Source organism: Pempheris klunzingeri, chromosome 8 (assembly GCF_042242105.1).
Source record: "Pempheris klunzingeri isolate RE-2024b chromosome 8, fPemKlu1.hap1, whole genome shotgun sequence".
Classification (NCBI taxonomy): Eukaryota; Metazoa; Chordata; class Actinopteri; order Acropomatiformes; family Pempheridae; genus Pempheris; species Pempheris klunzingeri.
Genome location: NC_092019.1, coordinates 18,141,712 through 18,166,047, shown reverse-complemented (window position 1 = coordinate 18,166,047; position 24,336 = coordinate 18,141,712). Strand labels below are relative to the sequence as shown.

The 24,336-nt window shown below is 41.7% G+C and overlaps 3 protein-coding genes across 5 annotated transcripts; 1 reads left to right on the top strand and 2 right to left on the bottom strand.

Annotated features, from left to right (window-relative positions):
- The first annotated feature begins 1,225 nt into the window (after positions 1 to 1,225).
- On the top strand, positions 1,226 to 8,606 carry gnb3a (guanine nucleotide binding protein (G protein), beta polypeptide 3a). Its single transcript, XM_070834988.1, has 9 exons — positions 1,226 to 1,424; positions 4,674 to 4,794; positions 4,918 to 5,063; positions 5,351 to 5,414; positions 6,283 to 6,445; positions 6,589 to 6,655; positions 6,750 to 6,951; positions 7,031 to 7,247; positions 7,422 to 8,606. The coding sequence occupies exons 2-9, from the start codon at positions 4,738 to 4,740 to the stop codon at positions 7,526 to 7,528; spliced, it is 1,023 nt and encodes a 340-aa protein (XP_070691089.1). The 5' UTR covers positions 1,226 to 1,424; positions 4,674 to 4,737; the 3' UTR covers positions 7,529 to 8,606.
- A 578-nt stretch (positions 8,607 to 9,184) lies between these two features.
- cdca3 (cell division cycle associated 3) lies at positions 9,185 to 11,782 on the bottom strand. 2 transcript variants are annotated; one of them, XM_070835391.1, is made up of 6 exons: positions 11,722 to 11,782; positions 10,994 to 11,145; positions 10,766 to 10,886; positions 9,745 to 10,674; positions 9,584 to 9,651; positions 9,185 to 9,443 (listed from the first exon to the last, which is right to left on the bottom strand). In XM_070835391.1, the coding sequence occupies exons 2-6, from the start codon at positions 11,123 to 11,125 to the stop codon at positions 9,357 to 9,359; spliced, it is 1,338 nt and encodes a 445-aa protein (XP_070691492.1). In that variant the 5' UTR covers positions 11,126 to 11,145; positions 11,722 to 11,782; the 3' UTR covers positions 9,185 to 9,356. The 2 variants fall into 2 exon arrangements, with proteins under 2 accessions (XP_070691492.1, XP_070691493.1); XM_070835392.1 differs by lacking the exon at positions 11,722 to 11,782 and having other exon boundaries at positions 10,994 to 11,411.
- Positions 11,783 to 12,972: 1,190 nt separating this feature from the next.
- Positions 12,973 to 24,115, bottom strand: pex5 (peroxisomal biogenesis factor 5). 2 transcript variants are annotated; one of them, XM_070835640.1, is made up of 16 exons: positions 23,906 to 24,115; positions 21,580 to 21,736; positions 21,385 to 21,423; positions 21,055 to 21,172; positions 20,781 to 20,927; positions 20,490 to 20,574; positions 19,938 to 20,028; positions 19,498 to 19,620; positions 17,884 to 17,967; positions 17,138 to 17,257; positions 16,805 to 16,948; positions 16,565 to 16,635; positions 15,801 to 16,022; positions 15,489 to 15,654; positions 15,240 to 15,397; positions 12,973 to 14,317 (listed from the first exon to the last, which is right to left on the bottom strand). In XM_070835640.1, exons 2-16 carry the CDS (start codon positions 21,691 to 21,693, stop codon positions 14,071 to 14,073), a joined length of 1,929 nt encoding a protein of 642 aa, XP_070691741.1. In that variant the 5' UTR covers positions 21,694 to 21,736; positions 23,906 to 24,115; the 3' UTR covers positions 12,973 to 14,070. The 2 variants fall into 2 exon arrangements, with proteins under 2 accessions (XP_070691741.1, XP_070691742.1); XM_070835641.1 differs by lacking the exon at positions 19,498 to 19,620.
- Positions 24,116 to 24,336: the final 221 nt, after the last annotated feature.

Genomic DNA, 24,336 nt, shown 5'->3' with positions numbered 1-24,336 from the left:
AAGGTCAACACTTTCAAACTACAGAACTGAGTTTATCCACACTGAATCATAGAATAACAATAGAATAATAGCATCACAACACAAGCCCAAACACACAGTCTACACTGTCGAAGGGTCACAAAGATGCTGTTGCCCATTCATTAACATCATTAAGATCATGGTCGAAGCTCGTTTCACCACGTTTGTTCACAGCAAACTACTACTATCTATTCTAGACACAATGCACAGTATACAATAAGCAAACATGGTTGCTGACTCGCTCTCCTGACCATCAAAAGGCCAGTTTTGTGGAGAAACAGATGGGCTCTTGCCTTAATAACGCAGCCGGTATTCCACAAGGCGCAAGTCAAACTTAGTCTCTTACTTGAGGCCACTTCAGCAGCTGATCGAAGGGGCTTTCTCCCAGGCCTTTTGGATGAAATGTGGTCCCAGTATTCAGAGAAACACCCTGCTGTCTGAAGTGCTCATGATAGTGCAAGAAGTGCTGTTTCGCAACTAACATAGGTGATTCACTTTATGAGTTGATGTGCAACAGCAGTGAGGATCACACTGACAGAGAAGGGCAAAAAAAAGAGGCACCTTTAAGTTTAGGCACCCTTTTGTACGTGGGGGGCATTTGAGTCAAACATGGATACCTTCAGGTGTGACATTAGGTCAAAAATGACAAAGGAAAAGAGAAAATAGTATTTTGACACTGAGAATGAAGAGGAGAATAGACAGTTACAGTAGCACATATCCTGCACATTATAAGTCCATGCCTGGAGGTACTGTTTGAAAAGTGAGAATGAACCAGAAAGGCCTCTCTCCTTGATCCTGCATCACCACTGTACCCTGTCTGATCTCCGCTCTGCCATTCTCCCTCTCTGCCCATAAACCTTCTAATATTAGCTTCATCTTGGGTTTACAAAACACAAACCCTCCGGCCCGTCATAGATCTTTTAAAGACTACCTCAGCACCATAAAAAGACATGTTCCCAGGTCTTCTATTTATCTTCTTTCCCCTCCCCTCCATGATTTCCATCTCTTAGTTTTTGATTCGGATTCACCCCTGCTCATGTCTTGTGACCCCATAAGCACGCTCTACACCTTGTTTGGTTTCCCCCACTGTCTCGTCTCCCTTTCTGGCTCTTTTACCCCCACCATCACCACCCACCACCCCACCCCACCTCTTTCTGTCCATCCCAGGGTTTATCCCCTCATCACTGATCTCCTTTCATCCCTCCAATCCTCATCTGTTCCTCATAGGAGCAGTGGAGAGAGTGAGTGACGGAGGAATATCCCACTGTGTGTGATACCAAAAGTGAATGAGCGGGAGAAAGTGTGGCAACAGGCGGGCTGAACTTATGACAACGACCAGAGGGAGACGGCTGGAGGAAGAGTGATTAAAGATCTACCAAAACACCCTGAGAGGAGTCTCCTAATTGGTGAGTGGATGGTGATATGTTGCTGTTTACATATTTTGTTCTGGGTAGTTGAGAAGTTGTGTCATGCTGCTCAGATGATGGAATGTGATTCAAACTGTCAAATAAACATTTATCACTTTAAATAATTTGACAAAAATCCCTAAAATTGGAGGAATATTTTGACTGTCATGATGATATATCCTGAAACTACGATCCTTAAACCAAAAAAAATGCAGATTCCTAAATTTGAAAGTTTCTATATAAGTTGCTCTATTTTCTAAATGCAGCATGCCAACAATATCATAGATTTGTGGTCTTATGTGGCATATGTTAAAAAAAATATTAAGGTAAAATATCGAGATGGCATTTAAAATCATACTGACACACATTTAATGCACTTACGTGTCTCTTATCTTTTGTTTGTGGCTCGCACAACAGAAGGATTTACATGGGATCAGCATACAATGCTGGTTTTGTCTTGTAGATTTCTAATCTGACAAAAAACAAATTCCTCTTGCTGTCTCATTTTTAAATCTCTCAAACATAATCTGTGCGATACATTGTTATTATGGCTGTATCATGCATGGTGTCAAATTTAGATTCATAGTGGTACAATTTTATTTTGAAATTACTGTCTACACTTTTTAAAAGAGATAAATACCCTGTTAATTTAGACTGGGCTTGGACCAAGTAGTTAAATCTTCCATATAGTGTAATTTTATATGGTATATGTTGTGACATAACATATTAGCGTTTAAGGAAACGCTATGCAGAAGCTGATGATGGATAAAAAAACAGACAGGTATGTCTGTTTTTGGCTAATCCAGTGACTTAAGTACCTAGCAAAAAAAAAGGTACATTATCACATCCATCCATCCATTGTCTACACCGCTTATCCTTCAGGGTCGTGGGGGGGGGGGGGGGCTTGAGCCAATCCCAGCTGACTTTGAGCGAGAGGCGGGTTACAACCTGGACTGGTCGCCAGTCAGTCACAGGGCCAACACACAGAGACAGGCAAGCATTCACACTCACACCTGCGAGCAATTTAGAGTGACCAGTTAACCTAACCTGCATGTCTTTGGGAGAAAGTCGGAGAAAACCCACACAAGCACAGGGAGAATCTGCAAACTCCAAACAGACAGGTTCAAGGTTCAAGGCTGGAACCTTTTTGCTGTGAGGCAACCACCGCACCACCATGCTGCCCACATTATCACACTGAATACAAACATCATAGAACAATAGAACATTATCATTAACTAATTTAGGTCATTTATTTACAGTACAACATTGCCCATGACAGCCTTCTACTTAATGGCGAACTACCACAGTATAAACAATCTGGTAAAATCCCTGTTGGTAGACACATTATTTTGATATCTCAGTTTCAAATGCAAATGTTACTTTAGTATTAACAGGCTATGAGGGATACAGAAAAAAAGAAAAGACATAACCTACAATGATCAAATAAACAAGAGGCATGTTGTGAGATCACGTTTTGAACCTTCAGTGGTCAGACTCAAGTTCATAGGCCCAGTCACACCAAAAACATCCCATTCCCACAACTCTCTCTACATCCTGTTCCACCTCCTCCATCTGCCCCTCCCTTATTCTCATCCCACTATCTGCCCCCCCATCCCTTTCTCCATCTCTTATCCAGATGCAAAGAGCAGTCAGTAATCGGATGAGAGCAGATTTGATTCAAAAGGCTTCCCTTAAAATCTCAGCCAGTAGGATTTAAAACTCACTCTCCTGCCTCGCCTCTTACCCTCCACCCCTCCCTCTCCTCCCCTCCCCTCCCGCTGCCCCCTCTTCTCTCCGGCTCTGTTAATGCACTTCACCACCCAGCAACCCCTAGCACTCATTTAATCACATGGAACAATGGCAAGGTCCCAGGAACAGAGTGGCAAAAGGGTAATAGCTCGACTAAAACACTCAAACATTCATTACAACACTCATTATCAAAGCAATTTCCTAACTGGAACAAAGGCCTAAAATCCCCTGTTACCAACTTCAGGGACAATATAGTCATCAGCAGTTTAAGGCAGGACACCCATACTGTAGCTTCTGGGGTATTTGGAGCACTGGACTACTATAAGGGCCATAAATCAGCACATTATTTCATTTTAACACGTTTCAGGCCATCTTCCAATCACTGTGAGCATTACAGATAAAGGATTGAGCCCACCGTCACACAATTAAAGCAAATCTTTCTTTTACAGAGTCACTCCCTCCGTCACTCCCTTCCTCTCCTTTTCACTTCAAGCAAATTAGAGGCAAATCCACTTGGTCATGTGTTTTGACAGGGACACTCATTCAAATAGTGAGAGAGAGAGAGAGAGAGAGAGAGAGAGAGAGAGAGATTGCTGCAGGGACTCATACGATAAGATCAACGCAAGTATTCAATCCTATCAGTTTTCAAGGTAAGATAAAGGAAATAGCACCATGACAATTGGTTCGTCACAAGACAGAAAAGTCATTTGTAATATCTGCACGTGTACAGTAGGAGGAGGGTGTTGTTGGTGAGGTTGTGCTGCTTGAGGTTAGTGTCAAGTCCCTTTGAACGACTCTGTATCTGTAAAAATCAGTTTGAGATCGTGACTGTGCCTTTTCACTTGTGCCTTGATTACATTTATCACACTGTATGAGTTTGTCCATTAGGTGATTGGTTTACTGCAAAACATTGCTCATTTAATCACGACATTAGCAAATTCAATAGCCATCAACATTAGGCGAGAACTCACTGGACTGTTAAATGGCACCAACTACTTGTCACTGCTGTGAATTTGTTGAGAAGTGAGAGGTGACTGGCTGAGACACTGATGACATTATTACAGGACATACTGGTTTGTGTGTACATTCAGGGTGAGGATGTGTGCTCTCAAAGTCTCACATCTTTTGAAGAACAAATACTTTCTCTGTTAATGTCATGCTTGCATATTCAGACAGCCTGCATGTGTTTGTGTGAGCACATGAGTGCATACGTAGGTTTGTTCTGTGAGTTTCTGCGTGTGCTCCTGCGTGTTTATGACAGTTTGCAAAGTAGACCACGGCCAGTTTGACTTGCAAAATAGCACTTACTTGGAGAGAGGAGCTCAAGAGGCTTAATTATCATTCAGGTAGGTGCAGGTAAAATTCCATCATGACGTATTTATACAGGGAAATCTACTACTAGGCAATAAATGTACAGATCACAACTATTTTCTTGAATTATTCCTTGGTAACTTAATCTTGCTTTTGTTGTCTCCCCAACTCTCTTCTTCTTCATTTCAGGAATATCCGCTTTCCTTCCATCTCTCCCTGTCTCCATTGGTGACAGTGCCTAACAACCATCGCCATGGGTGAAATGGAGCAATTGCGAAAGGAGGCAGATAGTCTCAAAGACCAGATCACTGTCAGTAGGCCCTTCCAAAGAGCTACACATATATATGAATATATACATATATATACAAAACCATATCATAACACAGGAATGCTGGCAGTAACCTGACTACCTGTGTTTGTGTCTGCTCTGCAGGCAGCTCGTAAGGCGGTGCAGGACTCCACACTGCAAGAAGCAGCAAATGGGATCAACGTGGTGGGTCGTGTCCAGTTGAAAACCAGGAAAACACTAAGGGGTCACCTTGCCAAGATCTACGCTATGCACTGGGGCACTGATTCCACGTAAATACACAGCACATCATGCACACATTGAAAGACCACCACCACCTATTTAACAGCCAAGATCTGTTAATTTTTTTATCAAATTTAGAACAAAATTAGAGTGAGGAGGGCCAATAAATGCAAGAGGGAATTCTGATTGGTAAATTAGATTTGTGAAGTACACTATACTGTAACTGGATGAATTAACTTGTGCCTCACTTTGGTTTTTCAGCTGAAACTTGGAGCTTACATGTCTTTCTCTATCTTTCTGTGTTTGCCTCATCATATCGTCGTTGTTACATCACCAGGCTGTGTGTCAGTGCCTCACAAGATGGAAAACTCATAGTGTGGGATAGCATTACAACCAACAAGGTAGGAAAGAGCATCGGAGAGGTGTATCATAATTACAGTAATGGTGAATGAGAGTATGCAATATTAAGCCATGGATTTGATTTCCCAGCTGAAACTTAGCCAGCAGTAACTGTGACCTCATTTCTTAAAGCCCCCTAACACTTGGCATAAAATCTTAAGAATCTCTCTTAAACAACATATATTAATGACTAAAGAAGCCACCAGCAAGTTTTTTAAAATTATTTTATAAATAGTTTTTATCAAGAGTGACACTGATTTAAAGTGACTGAACAACAAATCATCAGTCATCAGATTGAAATAGTTTTTCTGATGTCCTGCCCACACAGAGAAAAAAAGAGAAATCTTTAACGTTATATAACAGCACAAAGCAAAGCTGTATAACTTTCTACTAACCAAGAACAATGCAAAGCAGGCACAGCCAACTAGCTAACTGTAACCTAAGCTAAGCCAAGGTTAGCCAGCTAGCTGTAATTTAGCTATGTGGCATGGATCTGGCATTTGTTGCTTCATAACATTAACTGATGAAGTTATTTGTAATCAGCAAGCTAGTTCGCATCATGGACCCAATAGTCCAAAGAGAATAAAGTATGATGCCAGTCAACTACGCTCAGTTTTGTGAATGTCACATCGTTGTTTTGGCCAAGGCCCAGGATGCTCACTCACGCCTGCAGTGTGCGAGGATACTGACTGCAGTTCACTTAACGTCCACCGCTGTCATTAATAATGACAATTATCTAAAAACTCCACATAGTGCCTTTAAAAAATACATTTTAAGGGCCTTTGAGTGTGTGTGGTTTACGTTCAGATTCAGTCCATTTGGTTTCAGTGGTTGAGGACAAGAGTTTCACCTTCTTCTATGTCCCACCAGGTGAATGCCATCCCTCTCAAGTCATCGTGGGTGATGACTTGTGCCTATGCACCTTCGGGAAACCTAGTGGCTTGTGGTGGTCTGGACAACATGTGCTCCATTTACAACCTCAAGGGCAAGGATGGGAATGTCAAGGTCATGCGTGAGCTGGCGGCACACACAGGTAGGACAACACAGTTTGGAAATGAAATCTCTTGAAGTCTCAGATTCTCTTATGTTGGACTGAATGAGACCTTCTTAGATTTCTTTTTATTCACTTACACTGTGTTTTGAGGTTCCTCATGCTGTACTCCTTTGTTTGCCCAGGTTACCTGTCCTGCTGTCGTTTCCTCAGTGACAGTGAGATCATCACCAGCTCTGGAGACTGCACTTGGTAAGAATAAAGTGTGAGTAACTGAACTAAAGACTGTGTTCCTACTTCCCTCTCTGTAAATTAAACAGAAACAAATTGGTCTGTCTCCTTCTAGCGTACTATGGGACATTGAGACAGGGACCCAAAAGACCGTCTTTGCAGGACACCAGGGAGACTGCATGTCCCTGGCCGTTTCCCCAGACTTCAAGTTCTTCATCTCAGGGGCATGTGACTTCACGGCCAAGCTGTGGGACATCAGGGAGAGCACTTGCAGACAGACCTTTGGAGGCCATGAGAGTGACATCAATGCAATTGGGGTGAGGCTAAGGAAGTTTTCCACCCTTACTTCTTTACCTGATCAGAGGCATAGTTTCTAATCAATTCTTTTTCTTCCAGTTCTTCCCCAATGGTAATGCCGTGATAACAGGGTCGGACGATGCCACCTGTAAGCTGTACGACCTGCGAGCCGACCAGGACCTCATCACCTATCAGGACTCCACAATCATGTGTGGTGTGACCTCCCTGGCCCCGTCCCTGTCTGGACGCCTGTTACTGGCTGGCTACGACGATTTCAACGTCAACATCTGGGACGCACTTAAATCTGAGAGAGTCGGTAAGTATCGGTGGAAAAAAAGTGGACTTAGCAATCGATCTTAGAGCTTCCAAAACTTCCAGTGTTTAACTCCTAATATGGGATGGAGTGTTCTGCAACTGAGTAATTTCAGTGGCTTTTTCAGGGCATTTTATTCAGCTTACAGCATGTTTTTTCTTCTGTGCCATGGTCCAGGAGTGCTGGCTGGTCACGACAACAGAGTGAGCTGTATCGGAGTGTCCTCAGATGGGATGGCATGTTGCACAGGATCCTGGGACAGCTTCCTCAAGATATGGAACTGAAGCTGTTCCTCACCAGCGAGCAGAGAGAGAGAGCAGTTAACATCTGCCTGGGAGAAAGTGAAGAAGATAAAAAAAAAAAGAAATTGGAGTTTTAGGGAGGGATTAGGGACAAGGAGGGTGAGATAGGGTGAGAAGAGGGTATTTTAATTGTGCCAAGTCCTATCTGATGTTTGAGAGGGGTTGTAATGTGTCTCTCTGTGTCACATTGCGCTCTCACCTTTCTTCTCACTTTATGGGGAAATCTGGGGTGCGACACGGGGCGGGGGTCTCGGAAAAGATCATTCCTCTTAATAGTTTAATATATTGCGGTTTAAAAAGTCGATAACGTATGCACATTTATCGCAGCAATTCAGAGATCACCTACTGAGAACAGTTGCCAAATGGAAATGGTAGCACACTGGATGAGATAGAACTGAATATGTGTCAAGTTACAGCCTGTGTAGATTCACACTAGCTATACTAATATGATGTGTTTTATATCAAAGCATAAGTTATGTCATATCAATAATATGAGCATTTGCGTTTTTGTTTCAGACTGTTGTTTGTTCTTAGTTTTGGTAGTTTCCCTAGATGCTTACTTTACTTTCTCTTCATTTTCTAATTTTAACTAAAATGGAGTTATAGTTTGCAGATGTCTACAGTAGTGTTTGAGTTGTTTCGTAAGTGATTGATGGACAATATTTACCAGGATTTGGGGTCTCATTATTTGGCCTACCCCCTGTCAATAGTTAGTGCTTTGGGTAAACTGTTGAACTGGCAGATGGGATAATAAAACGGTTGGCATGGTTCACTAAGCACTTACAAAAAAAATAATGACCCCATTGTCTCAGGAGTTTAGTATGAGTGTTATATGGATGATAATGTCTATTGTGTGCATATGAGCAATACATCTGAACCTGTATATGACCGCTTACCTTTCCTTCTGCATGGTGCAAGATAAACTTGAAGGACAGTTTGTGTACAGAAAAAAAGAAAATCTGCACTAAATTCTGACTAGAATTTGGACTGCCACTTTTCCAACACTGGATACACAAAGTAAAGCAATACGACCTTTCTTAAAGACTGACTAATAAACACAAGATTCTGCATCACACAAGTCTTTAGTGTTGATTTCTGACATGCTGACTAATTTTTTTGTAAAAAAAACATGTTCATATTTATATCCCGCTGGATATAAATGGGGCATAAAATATGGCTTTTTTCATTTGAGATGACAGTCTGGTGGTTTTTAGTTCTTTCAGTCTATGAAGGAATTTTGATATTTGGTAAAACAAGAAAAAAAGACAAATGTAGCATTTTTATGGATAAACTTAAAATGTCATGGTTCATTTACAGTCTCCCTCTAGTGTTCATCACTGAAGCTTGACTAAAAATGGAGAAGAGGCGAATAATGCAATACCAATATGTCAAAATCAGGAGGGGTGTAATTCAAACAGCAGTCGCATGAAATATGAGATCTGCGGTTTTCCTTTTCACATGAACACATTTAGTGTCAAGCTTTTATTCTGTTTGTGCAGAAACAAAGACTGACAAAATGACAATGACAATTTCAGAGTCGAACAAAATTAAGTTATAAAAGGGTATCAGATGAATAACCCATAACAGAAACAACAGAAAAAATAGCTTACAACCAATACAAAAGATTTAAGGCTGAAGTATGAAGGTAAATAATTTTATTCATATTTACAAGCGGACAAAAGGATAGGAAAAATGATAGAGGACCACTCAAAGTGAAAGTTAAAGTAATCAGTTTAAGAAAGCTGTACACATAAAGGACTGTTTAAGAGATATAAAAGTGGCAGGATTCTGTACATGTTGCTGCAGTGAATCATCTGTTCTCCTTATCCAAAGACACTGCCAGCACTCTGCGGTCCATCTGTCCAGGCCTCTCAGGGGTGGACACCTTCAGCTTCATCTGGACAGAGGGGAGGACACATTAGCTCAGCAGTGGATTTTGGACAACTAAATTACTCAGACAATCTAGGTTCAGACCAAGTTTGAGTAAATAAGGAATGTATGTATCATTAGCAGTGAGCGCATGCTTGTATACAGTACCTGAGGACGTTGGTCCCTGGGCGAGTTGGTCTCCTTAAGGATCTGCAGCGGGGAGCGTCCCTCAGTACCTTAAAAAAAAAAAAAAAGAAAAGAAAAGAGAGGAAACGTCAAGCAACAACTTCTTATAATTTAGAATGAGAAGCTACAAACTTCCTACACACCTTTCTGCTTCAGTTTTCCAGACTGTCCCTTGTTTTCATTGCTTACGTTCTTCACGGCCACGCGGACAGCAAGAGGAGAGGAGCCTCCTTTTCCACTGAGCTTCTGCACTCCTCTGGCTCTCAGCCCAGTGGCGCCAAAACCTTTTCCCAACCACTGCGGCTTGAACACCACCTGACTGGGGCTCTTTGAGTCAAAGGTGGGGCAGCGGATGCCGGTGCAGGGCTGTGGCGGCTCTGAGCTGGGCCCAGTCGGCGCCTCTGATGGAGCAGATGCAGGAGGCAAAGACAATTCTTTAACAAGCTCTTTGGCTTCGCCAGAGGATGGCAGTTGCTCTGCTTCCTGTGCAGGGGACACCTGAGCTGGGGATTCATCTGAATCAGTGGGTAGGAAAGGCTCAGCAAGGGACTCTGGTTCAACAGTGACAGAGGGAACAGCATAAGAATGATCCACACCACTCCTGAGTGGCTCCACTTCCACATTAGGCACTGGGGATGAAGCACTGTCACGGTGCACCTCAAAGATGTGGGACGAGGTTGCTCCCTCATGGCAAGTTATCAGGCTCATGCTCAGTCTTTTGTGAAGAGGAGATTCTCTTGCTTCTTCAGCCTCCTCCAGGCTAATGTCGGTCTCAGTTTCTACCTCCACCTCCAACTGAGGCTCCTCAAGCAGCACAAAGGGGCTCGAGTCACCTACACTTTGGAGCGGGGGCATTACGGGGGTGGCCAGAAGGTTAGCGTGCTCAGCCAGGGAGCCAATGGTGCAGGAGGGCTGAGGAGTCAGGAGGGGATCAGAGGAAGCCAACTCTTCACCATTAAAGACCTCCTCTTCAATGGCATCATTGAAGCATTTCTGAGGGACTTCAGGTGCTTTGCCTTCAGTCTCATTGTGGAAAAGCATGCCGAGACGGTGAGCAAAGGACCCAACTGTCGCTGTGGAGGCAAATGGAAGGTCATTATGTTACAGGACATTCTGCAGATGAGAAAGGCCACACTTAAGACTTATTCTCTACCAAAGAGTTACCTCTCATGACTTCTCTGACAGGGGTGCGGGTAATGCCGATGGTAGGTGAGCGGGGATCAGTGAATGCCAGTGGACACTCACTCTTCACCTGAGCAGCAGCTTTGGGCACAAGCCCATTGACCTAGAAAAAAAAAAATGGTACAGTTAAGACGTTTTCTTTTTTCTTTTTAAGTTTCCCTCCCCCACAGCTGAAAACATGTGTGGTAGTAAGTCAGCCAGGTAACCTACCTGAATGGGTGTTCGATCAACCTCTGCTGAAGGAGAGCGTGGATCCATCAGATGACTGATTCGAATGTTTTTGATGGCTGGTTCTGGTTTTATTGGTGCAGATGCAGCCATTTTGCTCTCACTGGTTCCCATGACACTTATTAAAAAGTTAACTGCCTCACAGGTAGATACAACAGAACAGTTTTATACCAAAGCAAAACAATAAAAAGCAACACAAGAACACATTGAGAACAAACATGGCCACAAAAGACCATCTCAGCAAAAAAAATATATATAGTTAAGTTACTTAAGGGTCCAGGGACTTTCTTGTCATTTCAGAACCAAAACTTTGAGCATTAGCATATTTCCACACACTGAACAACCGCTGCTTTCCAGGCGACATTCAAGTTATAGTCACTGTAATACAGTGTTACATGCGGTAAGTAAATCAAGGCATGAAAATGTTAAACAGCCCACAGGGAGAGAACATAATGTCAACTGTTGCATTAATTCATTACGAATAAAAACAATTTTATATTTGCAGTTGGCTGAAAATGAAATAACCGGCTAACAAGCTACGGTTAGCTTAGCTAAGGTCAGGTCAGGTTAGTTGGCGTAAGGTTTCACTTTTTCATTCTTTAATTCAGTATAAATATTGTGTTAGTAACCGCTGACAGTAAGGACTTTGAAACGTGCAGAATACTTGAATCGACGGAGTTGTACAGTTTTAAATATATTCTCTGGCTCACCTTTTACAAGACGAAGAAAGTCGCTCAGAAGTGCTGCTTAACCTCGTTTCACTTATTCCACACAGGAGAGATAAACAAGGGAAGCTCTCGTCTTTTAAAACATTTAAATGGCGGGGTTGCGTGGATGTTATTTTTAAATGAACCAATCGGCGTGCGCTTCCGCTCCAGCTCCTCGGCGCTGATTGGCTTAGAGCAGAGCGTTCTAGAACTGGGCGGGGCGTACCGCTGATAACAGTTTGAAAGTTCAGATGAAGGCGAGCTTTGTTTTTCACGTCAGGGGAGAAAAATGAAATGTCAGGGTGGAGAAATCCTCCTGAAACACGCCTCTGCCTAATCAAACTGCCCAAGTTTGAGTTTGTGATAAGTCAGTGTTTTTTAGGACATCAGGGATAAAAAAAAAAGCACAAGAATATATCACGAATTAGTTCATTATTTGTGGAAATGCACGATGAAAAAGATCTAATTTTACTTTTCTTTAGATATTGACTTGAATGTGGAAGCTGGAGTGTTACAATGGAATAATATAAACTTGTGAATTAATAAAGTAAAAGTAAATAAAAAATGATTCTATTAAAATATCCGATTCATAATTCTACGGATAAAACACTGACTGGACACTGGATAAATTACTGACTTCAAAATGGAATCGCAAAATTATTTTTTAAAAAGGCTGGTAAATGTTACTTTTTCTACTTACTTATTTATCATATTTCATCTCACAAGTCTTTTGCTACCAATTTCCTATTTACTACATACTGAGATCACATAAATTTAAAGATGGCTCCTTCTTGCAAGCAGTGCAGTGAGCCCCAGTTCAACCCATAGAGCAGTAACTGGAGCAAAAATAAAAAAAATGAAAATGAAATGAAAAGTGAAATTTAAAAGCTTTCTAAAAATGAATCTATTCGGATTAAATTCTACTTTGTCACACACTCCAAGTCCCTTATGTAAATCAACAAACTGACTAAAGGGAATGAATTTTAAGCAAAAACTCAGTATTTAAATGTGAGTCTGTTTTCTCATATTATTGTCCTTATTCATAATAAAACAATTTAGATTTACTTGGTGAAAGTGTTTCAAACTTCAACATTCACACAACTATCTATTATTTCTTATAAGATTTGTTAAATTAGTCTCTTATCATCAGCACACACTTCTTATGTTGTTGGTGCTAAACTATTTTGTTTAGTGATAAAAAATTAATAAACATTTAAAATAATAATGATAATAACATACAGATGTTTGGAATCAAAGCTTTATTGCTGAATATTATATTAAACATTGCAGTCAGGATTTAACTAGCCTGAAAACAATTATAGTGCAACAATTATGTTACAATACACAATATGGCATATAGCATTATTTTACAATGAAGCAAATTGTTTTACAAGAGCAATATGAAAAAAACAAGAGAGGGAGGCGCCCAGAGAAATCATTCTCAATGATATTACAGTTATATGATGTTATCATCCAATGCACGATTAATATTCCCCACCCGACCCAAAACGCGCTCGCTCGCACACACACACACACACACACACACACACACACACACACACACACACACACACACACACACACACACACACACACACACACACACACACACACACACACACACACACACACACACACACACACACACACACTTATTATAACAGTAACAGTCCCTCTGGTTGTCAGTTCATTGTCCTGGCTGATAATCGATTACTAAAAAATTAAACAAAGTATCAAAAATGAGAAGCTTCTGTAGCACTTCTGATTATAGGGTCTGAACTCTGGACTGGCATAATCCTTCTCTTGGGAGCACTTTTGACAAAAAGCAGTATTCTTGATTTCACAATAATATTGTACCTTTAATCTACATATCATAGTGAGTACACAGTTCAACCTACAACCTGCTGTTAAGAAACAGTGAGAGAACTGGATGTACTAATAAACTTAACCGTCCGCACTGATGGTTACTGATCACTTCACGGACTGACCCAATCTTCATCATGTACTTTCTTCAGTGAGAACAAATTCAAAAGCAAAGTGTCATTTCGTTAAACTCAGGTCTCACGATCAACAGAGTAGGAGGAAAACGTGATAAATACAGTGACATGACTGTATTACTGTTCGTTGGGTCGTCCAGGTAGAGACTAATACTGCAATATTCAAAATAAGTCATTTAAGCGCACACGACCATGAGATGATGTCTCTAGGATAGTGGATGATTCACAGTGTCTTCCTCCTCCGTTTCTCTGTAACCGTTACCACTCTGACTCCTCTCAGCTTCATTCACTCACCCAGACATTTACCTCCCAGAGAAACACACTCACACTCAATAAGCCCCCCCCTAGCTCGTCTTCATTCAGTCCCACCCTCCACCTCTCTCTGGCAGAAGTGAGCCAGCAACGTGTCCAAGTCCCGCCGGTCAGCAGCAGCGTACAGTGAGCTCTCTCCCATCATGCTGAGAGCCATGCGCAATGTGGACCAGATGTTGTCAGACATCATGGTGGCTGCGGCGCCGCCAGGCCCCCTTGCAGCTCTTGCTCCATCCCCAGCGGCCTGGCGCTGCAGAGATAGAGCTTCGAGGAAGTGCTCCACAGCCTCCCTGAGGATAAAGGACCAAGAGCGCAGGGAAGAATGAGCAGCTGACTTTGGCTACATTAACTATGACATTTATGAGTTTCTGATCTAATCAAAATAAATTACTACAGCTTTTCGTAATTACTTTGAACGCATTAAGATAATAGTGGGAACAATATAATATATAATATGTAATAATCAAATACAGTAATCAAATTAAAAAGTCTTTATGATATGTGATTTTTTTTAATCTACCCAAAATAATAGAAACGGCACCATTTGGTCTAATACAATACAATTCAACAGCACCACAAACTGCAGCCTCCAAAATTAAATGAAATCATCATCTCTCTGAAACGTTTTCAACAAAAACTGAATATTACAACCTTCATAAAAAGGGAGGATTTATTTCAGAGCTGTTGTAAGAAATAGCTGCAGTTTTAGCTGCACCCATTAAACTGGCAAATGAGTGTATTTCACAAAACTGCTGTTTCCATCCCAGTAATTGCACTGCATCTGGGTTTGATAGGTGCCAATTTTACACCACCAGATACGATAAGAAAGCACAATCAAGTCAAAGATAATTTGCTGTTATCTAATCTGAAACTAACGCAAGACAAACATGACGGTTTCTGCGCACTTGATGTTCATTTCATCCTTTTTGTAGAAATGTTTTTATTAGCTCATGTTTTGGTTTGACTTGTTCATTTGTTTGTTTGGCCACATAGTAATTCTATGACAGAAATAGAAATGTGTGTTCACACTTTCATACCATAGCAGCGCAGTGTGTGCATTTATTCAGTGTTTCTGAGTTGGTCTGAAAGCGGTGTAAATCATTCATGGTTGAAAGATTTACACCCCTCATTAGTATTTAACAATGTAATTAACAATTGAAAACTGACAAATGTTTGCCCTTTTTCAAATGAAATACACATTTTCTCCCTCACCTGTGTGCTCCTAGGTTGACACAGCTGATTCCCAAGTTGTAGCGACTACGGACAAAACCGGGCTGCAGTTCCAGAGCTCTCCTGTAGGCGGCCACAGCCTCTTCTGAGCGGCTTCCATTGGCGAGCGTGGCACCCAACTTATTCCATAGCAGGTAGTCCTGATGGAGACAAAAGACAAAGAGCTCAGAGACAGACAGCATGCTGTGCGAGGATGAACGTCAGGCTCTCAGTGCTGGCTTCTACGCTAACCTGTGGTGTGACAGAGAGAGCAGCGCTGAAACAGTCCACTGCCTTGTCGTATTCTCCGCTGAGGTTGAAGAGAACTCCCAGACCACACTGCAGCTGGGGGTCCACCTGGGCGGGGTCAGAGTTGGCTGCATGCAGGAACAGGGACTGGACATCAGTAAACAAAGATCTGTGCAGGGAAAACAAAAAGAAAGGGGCAAACAGAGAGTCAGAAAAAGTCAACACTATTAAAAGCATTTTGGACTCACTGGCTTTGCATGTTGTTTTAAACCAGAAATCATTCTGTATGATTCTGAATGCGTGCGTGATACTCACTCTGGCAGCAGTGACCCGAACCTATCTCTCTCCTTGTCTCTTTGTCTGGCACCATCGTTTTGGGTTTCGTGCTCATGCTGCTCCCACACAGAACGGTACTTTGGATTGTGCTTTAGCCAATCACGAAGAGTCTCACAGGCCTGCCTGTGCAGCGATTCGTTAGTGAAGCTGACAGCCAACGCCATCAGAGCCGTCAGGTTGTCATTTTTCAGCTCTATACACCTAATGACAGAGGAGAGAATGACAAATGTTAGAAATTGTCAAATACTTGATTAATTACATCAAAATTCCCAATTACATTTTCGCATTAGATCTTTAGCTGAACCCGTGGAAAGAGAGGAAACTGGAAAACGTGGTGACCAGTCACAAAACCTGAGGTAGAAGATTACTATACACTCCTATCAATAAGGTAACAGGATTGAATCTATTGCCATTATCGACTCATTTTGCTCTTTATGCAACTATTTGAATTTTGCCATGGATGTTTACTCAAAAGGCACAGTAGAAAAGCAGCTTGAGCAAACAGCCACAGAGCTCATTATTAAATTACAAGTGAATCTGGATTCATTAGAAAAGTACCACGAGGATCATAATGTTTACAATTTCCAAACAACGTCTACAAAGAAAACAGGTGATTGCATATATATATATATCTCAACAAAAATCCTCCAGAGGAACTTTAATTGAAACTCAGATGCTCTGCTTTTATGTTATCTCCATCTGTTACTTAATGTCAACAGCATTTTACAATTGTGATATCTAACCTGCGGAGGGCGCTGATGGCAGCAAATTCTTGCTCATTCTCTGCTTGACAGGTTCCCAGATATTGCCAAGCCTGCGATTTATGAAAAGAAATACACACACCACAACATCATTACAATTGTGGGGAAACAAACAAGGGTAAAAACACAAGTAAAGGGACTTTTTGGACTGTTTTCACGTTTATCAATAAGAGGGCAATCAGTTGGAAAAACACATGAAACCACAGGCTACAAGAGTCTCACCAGCTGGTTGTCTGGTTCTCTCTGTACAGCGCTTTCAAAGAACCGTACGGCACCTGGGATGTCCCCCGCCTCCATCCTCTTCACTCCCTCTGACAAAGGGTCCGGGTGGGACAGGTAAGGGTTGTCCTCTTCAAACTGATACCCCTGGGACGAACACAAGGAAAACACAAGAGTATCATTCAGCATTTCTATGTGACCATTTCTAACAAAGGATCATGCAGATTTAAATACAAGAAAAACAGTGACAACGACTTTATGTGCAAGAATCCTCAAACATGCAGCCACAGATAGTATTTCTCAGCGGCTGCCTGTTCTGAGCAGGCTGACAGCTACCTTATCATAAGAAGTGCTGAGTAGCTGATCGAAGTCAGACAGCCAGGGATGGCTCTCTGCATCCCTCTTGGCCATCTCCTCCCACTCCTGCTGCAGCTTCTCCCAGAAATCCACATCACTCTGACAAAATGACAATGATACACATCATTACTTCGCAGTCTCCTCGCAACATATATCATCCTGCATCGTAGATGTATTTGACCTTTACTTTTCCAGGGGACTGATGTGAGTGTATTGATGTGTTTTCCAGCATAACCAAGTCAAAAGAGAGAGTGTTTTTTTTTTTTTCTCAAACCAGATTAAGTTACTTAATCAAGGGCACCTTGATGCCGGTCAGTTGGCGAAGGATTCCCTGCCTATTCAGTTTCCATTTTCTGTGTGTCTTCCAGGACACCCGTTTGCTTTTAACCTCTAGGTTACCACTGCTCCCAATTAACATACAGTGTTAGTTTTCTTTTTCAATCAATCAATCTTTATTTATTGCTATAGCACCAATACAGTGATAACAGTGTTATCTCAAGATGCTTTCCATATAGAGCAGGTCTAGACCAAACTCTCTAACTAAGAGAGAGACCCAACAATTCATGAATTAAAAATTAATGATTCAAGAATCCCCACATGAGTAAGCATCAGGTGTGAGACAACAGTCGCAGTAAAAACTCTCAGGCTCAGAGGTGGGGGGCTTTCTGTCGGGGTCCATGTTGGGTGGAGGTTAGAGTTTTAGTCGTCATTGATTCTTGTCTCACCTCCACTGCAGCTTTCGCTTCTTGGAACTCCGGTCCTGATGTGGCAAACTGATCTACCCAGGCTTCAGCCGACTCCTCCGACACCTGAAAAGCAATGACAGTGTTTGACTTTAGTCGGCAGCTGCAGATTATGACAAATGTTATTTGATCTGAGGATGAGGACCCTAAAACAGGAAAATTATAAAAAGGGAAGTGAATGGAAAGGAGGAAAAGATGAAAGAAAAAACAACACAGAAAAAGCTAATCTTCTCCTACTCCTTTCTTAAATTTCTCCGGGTTTTTTTATCAGATACAAATGCACCCAACAGCAACCAAGTAATTGAGTGCTGAGTGTATCTTATTGTTTATGTGTGGTAAAATTTAAACATGTCAATAACTGCAGCTAGAAAAAAAAACACCTATCGCTACCACGACCACAGAGGTCCTACCTGCCTGACGACCTTGGCCCACTTCTGTGCTTGTTTAGCTTTAACTTTTTCAATCTTCTCATTGTTCTCTGGGAGTTCCAAGGGAAGACTCCCTCCCCCCGTCTCCGTCAGGAACTATGGCGGGAGGCGAGGAGGGGTGGCGGTGGGGAATGGGGCAATGTTTTGAGGAGGAGGGAACGGTTGGTGAGGAGGTTTTTTTTGGAGGGGTGGGCAGAGTGGGAGTAAATTTTAAGTAGTAAGGAAGAGTAGATGAATGGAGGTTGTTAATTGAGGGAATGGCAAGCCGAGAATTTGAAGGCAGGTCGAAAAATGGGAAAAGCACATGTAAGAGTTAGAGGGCAATTAAATACAATGGACTCATGGTGATATTCCTCATAAAGAGCTGCACATGCACTGTATAATGTGGAAGCTCATTTCCGCCAGGAAAAGAAGAAGAAAAAAAGTTGGAGTAAAAGTTGGACATGATAAAAATAAATGTAGTGGTCAATCAAAATTGAGTGAGTAAGTAAGTTTTTAGTAAGTACCACCTAGTAACACCTAATAACTCAAGATTTTTGAGTATTTAATGGATAATAAACACGAATTATGAGTTACCAAGTCAAATGATGAAATAAGAAGTCAGAATTTCGACTTAATATCTCAATTTTTTGTCTAATCATTTTCAATTATTATCTTTTTTATATATATATTATTATCTATTTTTCATATCTAACTTTTAGTGTATTTTTTCTTTTCTTGGCAGAAATGGGCTTCCATAGCATCATGATTTTAGGGGAAAATCTAGTAAAAATTCAAAATGTGGCATCAGCCCTTTTCTGCCTGAACTGAATGAAGTGAAAGTAATCACTTACAACCCCAGTAAAATCAAGAACTGAGGGTCAAAATGGGAATAACCAGAGCTTGACTGTACACATTAAAAAACTAAATGTGTAAGAAGAGAAGCAGGCAGAGGAACCCTCTCTTTGCTGAACAAATTCCTTCTGTAATGCTGTGCAGCCTTAAGCTTCATATTACAGGGAGTGCAGTGGCTGCTTTTGGTTAAATTTTTGGAAAATGTTACTCTGCATCAGATACTGGGGTGATGAGTCACAAGGCAAAGCCTATACTGTGCAAAAGTGAACCAACGTACTTCTCCAATGTATTTCCAGTTGCAACCACCCCCTCCTCAGTGGCCAGTGACCCGTACCTGGTTGAGGTTGGAGGCCCAGTTCTGAGCCTCCTCGGCCTGAGCTTTATCTGTGAGCTGTTTGTCTGTTCTGCTCTCCACTGTCACACTGCCCTCGCCAATCTGCCTAATGAATCGCAGGAACTACACAACGAAAAAAAAATGACAGCAAAAAAGCATTTACGATTGCCATTACTAATTGGTCAGGTTTACACTAATATGCAACTAGTTTCCTTCCAAATCAACAACTTTCTACCCAAATTAACACAAAAATCGTTTTAAAAAAAACACAATAAAACGTAAGTCAACAATACTACCAATGCGCTATGCTCCCAAAGAACTACTTTACAAAATGTTGAAGAAAAAGAGAAAAGATATGGTGATAGATGTGTATAAAAAGAATGATATGTTGTATAAAAAGAATCCAGTTGCTGTCAGGTACACATCAAGTCGCCTCTCACCTCTGTGTTTTGTAACTTGGGGTCTTCAACCTTTGAAACAAGCTCATTGGCTGTTTGCCTCAACTCGTCTCCTGGTTGATACTCCTTTGTCCTGTCGGATTAACAACATGAAACTGCTGATATCATGCTGTAATAAGCTCTACAATAAAAAGATACAGTTCTATTCTATTCTGCATATGTAGGCTGGAACAAATCCATTCAGGCTGAGGAGTGTACTTCGCAATGTTGTCTAAGTGTGTTCTTTTGAGGTCAATGCACTAGGTTGATCATTAGACATACTGCATGTAATGTAAGGCTCTTAACTTGAGCAAAACATCATCAGCTTAGCCCACACAAGGTTAAATGTTTGAAAAATTAAAATTCAAGAACATTATCAAGGTTCAGATTCAAATGCTCTCTCAACCTGTGCTCCTATTCTCCTTCACTCCCCCTTAGTGCCTTGCCTATGCTACACATTCACTGCAGTGTGACTGAAGCATAAATTTATCTAAGCCATTTTTAATCACATATTTTCAACGCTCTCTCTGCATGTGCCCCATCCCCTGCTCGAACCATTCGTTTTCCTTGTCTCCCAGGTCTCCCAGCCACAACTTCTCCTCTGACTGCTCCAGATACTCCTCTGCCCAGCGTCCAGGATCTGGAGCAGAGAAAAAAAACAAAAAAGAAAGAAAACACAGTAGGTAGTAAAAATGACATACAATGCAAGAGCAAAAGGCAAATTTGCTCTGATGTCAGCAAAAATTGCTGACATATGACAGACCGATGATGACTCCAGAAAGATAAAGGGGCATCAAGCATGCGTGTTTCCAGAGATCAAGAAAGAGCAACTCAAGCTCAAGTTACCTGCAGCCTCAGCGATAAATTCTTTCGTCCAATCAGCATCTGCTGCATCACCAAGAGCGGCGAGCCCCGGTGCTGAGGCAGAGTCAGGACCGGAGAGGAACTCGGCCGCCCAGTCACCAGAGAGGGCCAACGCTGCCACGTCTGGAGCTATGACATGAAAACATGTGGTTCTTAAAATGCACGAAACTGTTTGTGTACAGACTTGAACACTGGAGAAAATACCTGGAACTGGTGTGCAAAATACATGATAGACAATAATAATAATGCAGTGTACCTCTCTGTGGAGCTTGTCTGTAGCTCTGCTGGTCAATCTGCTGCATTTCCTCCAGCAGCTGACCCATGTCAAAGGTGTGTGGGGGTCGTGGGGGCGCCTGAAGGAACTCATTCACCAGCTGGAGCAAAAAAAAGAACATCTTACTGAAAACATCTCACAACAGCCGCTAAAGATTATTCTACCTTTTAGAGACTATATTAAGAAATTGCAGCCAGCATACACAGAGCCACACACCTAAACTTGCATCAGAGTGGAGAGCTTTTGTAAAACATTATACAGTATTACTGTCAACACAATATTCTGAATATGGAGAGGAACATGAGCACTGACCTCTTCCTCAGTTGCAATTTCAATGGGAGTGGAGGGGATCTGAGGATAAAAGAGGGGGAAAATGCAGTAAGAGAATAACTACTACTGACTGTTGTCAAGCAGCAATTTAAAAATGAGTTAAATATGTTTTGGAAATATTCAGCTGACAAAGTCAGCCATATGAACCACTTCTGGATATCTCTATCCGTTACTCACTGTAGGTGTTGAGCGGTGCCGCCATGCCCCCCCTTCCTTGGCCATGTGACTGGTCAACTTCATGAGGGGATTGGCTCCCCCACATTCTGCCTCCACCAACTCTCGCATCGCCATGGCAACACAAGGACGAGGCAAACCCAATGAGACCACCTGAGAGCTGAGAAGAAAATGAACAGATGTATCGTTCAATTTCTGCTTCGGACAATAGCACAAAATTCAGTTTGTGTTGAAGACAGTTAACGGCATTGGATTTTTTAGGAATTAGAGCAACACCGAATCACTCATTAGTGTGATAAATTCAAGGAAATTCAACACGTTAACTGCACAGTATTAGGTTTAATTCCAAAAGCAGCAGTTCAGGTTCCCCACAACAAATTATACAAAACCAAAATGACATTCTGCACCAACAAGGTCACCTCTGTCTAACCAAAGACATGAAAACTTTTTATCTTAAGAAAAAATTTGAAAACAAAATCTTACACATCCAGTGACATCGCCTACTTTAAATATAAAACCTATAGAAATCACAGCATGTTATACACACGTATTAGTTCAGGTAATCCCCAGTACTGTTGTGCATCATCTCAAACACTCTAATAACATCTCTGTGCTTCTGACCCCATTAAAAGTTGAACTCTTGAGGATGTTCACACTGCACAAATAGTCTGATGTCACGTAACCAAATTCAAGCTCCATCTGCTGTTTTCCGTGTCCTTTTCTGGCTTAGCGTGAACCATTAATAATGTGAATGTGATGGCCCAGCAGGCACAGACATTCAGTGCATATTCCACTCAGCTAATCTCGTAAGTTCAAAACATTTTAGCTATCAACTCCACAGTAGCCCTTACAAGGAGAAAAATTTAAATTAAATTCTATCACCATAATGTTAAAACCAAAATTCACGCACATGGCTGCGCATTGAACCTAAGTACTACTTTGCTGCGACACACGCAATACGTCCACAGCACGGAATATGAAAAAGCTGCTATTGAATTATTGGTTATCTGGTTTACTTATTCTTAAATGAGATATTTCTTAAACATTTTTTTAAAAATTCAGGCTATTTCATTTACGCATTTTTGTTGAAATGCTGAAATAACATTTACTTTTTGAAAAAATTTGCTTATTTTGTTAAATGAATTAAAGGGTTTTGTAGAAAATCCTGTTTGTATCACCAAAATGTCAAGTAATTTTTTTCACTGCCCTAAGTGAACAAATTCTTTGATATTTTGGTTCTGGCACCATACTGTGGTTATTATATATTAGTTTAAAACATCATTTTAAATGATACCCAGACCTGACACCATGTCGTAGTATCACTATTTTATTGACATTAAGTCCTATTTCGTGCTCATTTATCTGATGATCACTCACCTGATCCTGCAAGAACAAAATATGAGCAATAGAAAAATCCGTATGATGATGATTGAGGTCCTTGATGCAAATACTGAAAATGACTAAATGCGGTGAAACGCTGCTGCTCAACTCACTGACCTATATCCAAGCCCAGGGATGAACAGCTGACAAACTGTTATTCATGCTGGCGTACTCAACTTCTCTAACCTCCCTGGAGGGATACGTAATGGTTACAATTTCCATAATGAACTGTCAGGAATAGAAATTTAATTCCCCATCTACTCCGCCAGGCTCTATTCACCTAAAAACACCACTGAAAAATATGACACAAGACAGTCCACTCTACAGGTGGGCTGTCCATCACTCTTTTGGTCTAGGATATAGATTGAATATTTTATTCCTACTGGTTCAAACAGCTGCTGTATTAGGGTCAAAGTAAGAGGATTAGAAAAAGATATTAATACACACACCATCACAGATAGGCCACTGTGACACCTGCTTACTTGCTCACTTAACCATGGATGCACTGAACTGTGACAGAAGGCTGTGTTACACATTCACACTTTTAATGTGAACATTATTTTAGTCACAGAAAAAAAACATGTGGAGCTGTGCAGCCCAGAAAGCAGCGCACTGCCAGGATGATCCAGGTACTCACCCACTGGTTTGTAGCAGCTGTCAAACCAGTAAGCTGACTGGGAGCAGCCAGTGTGCACTGGGAATAACTAGCATTGTTTTGCCCGAGGCTAACAGCAACATTAGCTTGGTAAACGTCACTCAGGGTATCTCTTCTCCTGCTGCTCATTAAACAAAGAAGATTTTCACAATGAACGACCCGTTTGGCTCTCAGCTACAGCCAGTGTAGCTAAATGTTAGCTAAAGGTACTAGCTAGCTGTGGGGCCAGGGCAGAGCAGCGCTGGCTGTGGCCGGAGAGGCATGAATAGACGGGTAACATGATGTTCATCTCACCGCCGACAGCTGCTGCTGGAGCCGACCCGCCTGGCCCTCCTCTCCGGTCTGTCCTCTCCGTCTGGTCCCACAACCGCACCAGAACAAAAGTTGCCGCAGTGCCAAATCTCCCTGAGACCGTCTGAAAACCAGCCGCTGTGCGTTTCTACCACCTCTCTTTTATTTACCTTCCTCCTCCATGACCCACAAAACCCCTCACCGAGCGAGTGTCTGCCGATCTTACGGCGGTTCCTTATTCTCAGAGCGGCTCACGTCAGAAGACGGACGTAAGGAGACGGCGTTACGTAAAAAATAAAAATGGCGCAGGGAGGTCGAAGTCCAGGCAGCCAGGAGTGTGGCTACCAGGTGCAGAAACAGTAGTACAGACGAAAAGACTGTCTTACATTTTTAGTTTACAGAGAAAGAATGCATTTAATTAAAAAGCCATGGTG

What these genes read in the sequence shown, in the direction of transcription:
- gnb3a (XM_070834988.1), top strand. Translation starts at nt 4,738, where the DNA reads ATGGGTGAAATGGAGCAATTGCGAAAGGAGGCAGATAGTCTCAAAGAC. An exon ending in CACTGGGGCACTGATTCCAC is followed by an intron (nt 5,064 to 5,350) that starts GTAAATACACAG and finishes TTACATCACCAG; the next exon opens with GCTGTGTGTCAGTGCCTCAC. An exon ending in GTGACATCAATGCAATTGGG is followed by an intron (nt 6,952 to 7,030) that starts GTGAGGCTAAGG and finishes TTTTTCTTCCAG; the next exon opens with TTCTTCCCCAATGGTAATGC.
- cdca3 (XM_070835391.1), bottom strand. Translation starts at nt 11,125, where the DNA reads ATGGGAACCAGTGAGAGCAAAATGGCTGCATCTGCACCAATAAAACCA. An exon ending in TGGAAAACTGAAGCAGAAAG is followed by an intron (nt 9,652 to 9,744) that starts GTGTGTAGGAAG and finishes TTTTTTTTTAAG; the next exon opens with GTACTGAGGGACGCTCCCCG. An exon ending in CCAGGGACCAACGTCCTCAG is followed by an intron (nt 9,444 to 9,583) that starts GTACTGTATACA and finishes CCCTCTGTCCAG; the next exon opens with ATGAAGCTGAAGGTGTCCAC.
- pex5 (XM_070835640.1), bottom strand. Translation starts at nt 21,693, where the DNA reads ATGGCGATGCGAGAGTTGGTGGAGGCAGAATGTGGGGGAGCCAATCCC. An exon ending in CAGACAAGCTCCACAGAGAG is followed by an intron (nt 20,928 to 21,054) that starts GTACACTGCATT and finishes TTCATGTCATAG; the next exon opens with CTCCAGACGTGGCAGCGTTG. An exon ending in TCAGCACTTCTTATGATAAG is followed by an intron (nt 16,949 to 17,137) that starts GTAGCTGTCAGC and finishes TGTTCGTCCCAG; the next exon opens with GGGTATCAGTTTGAAGAGGA.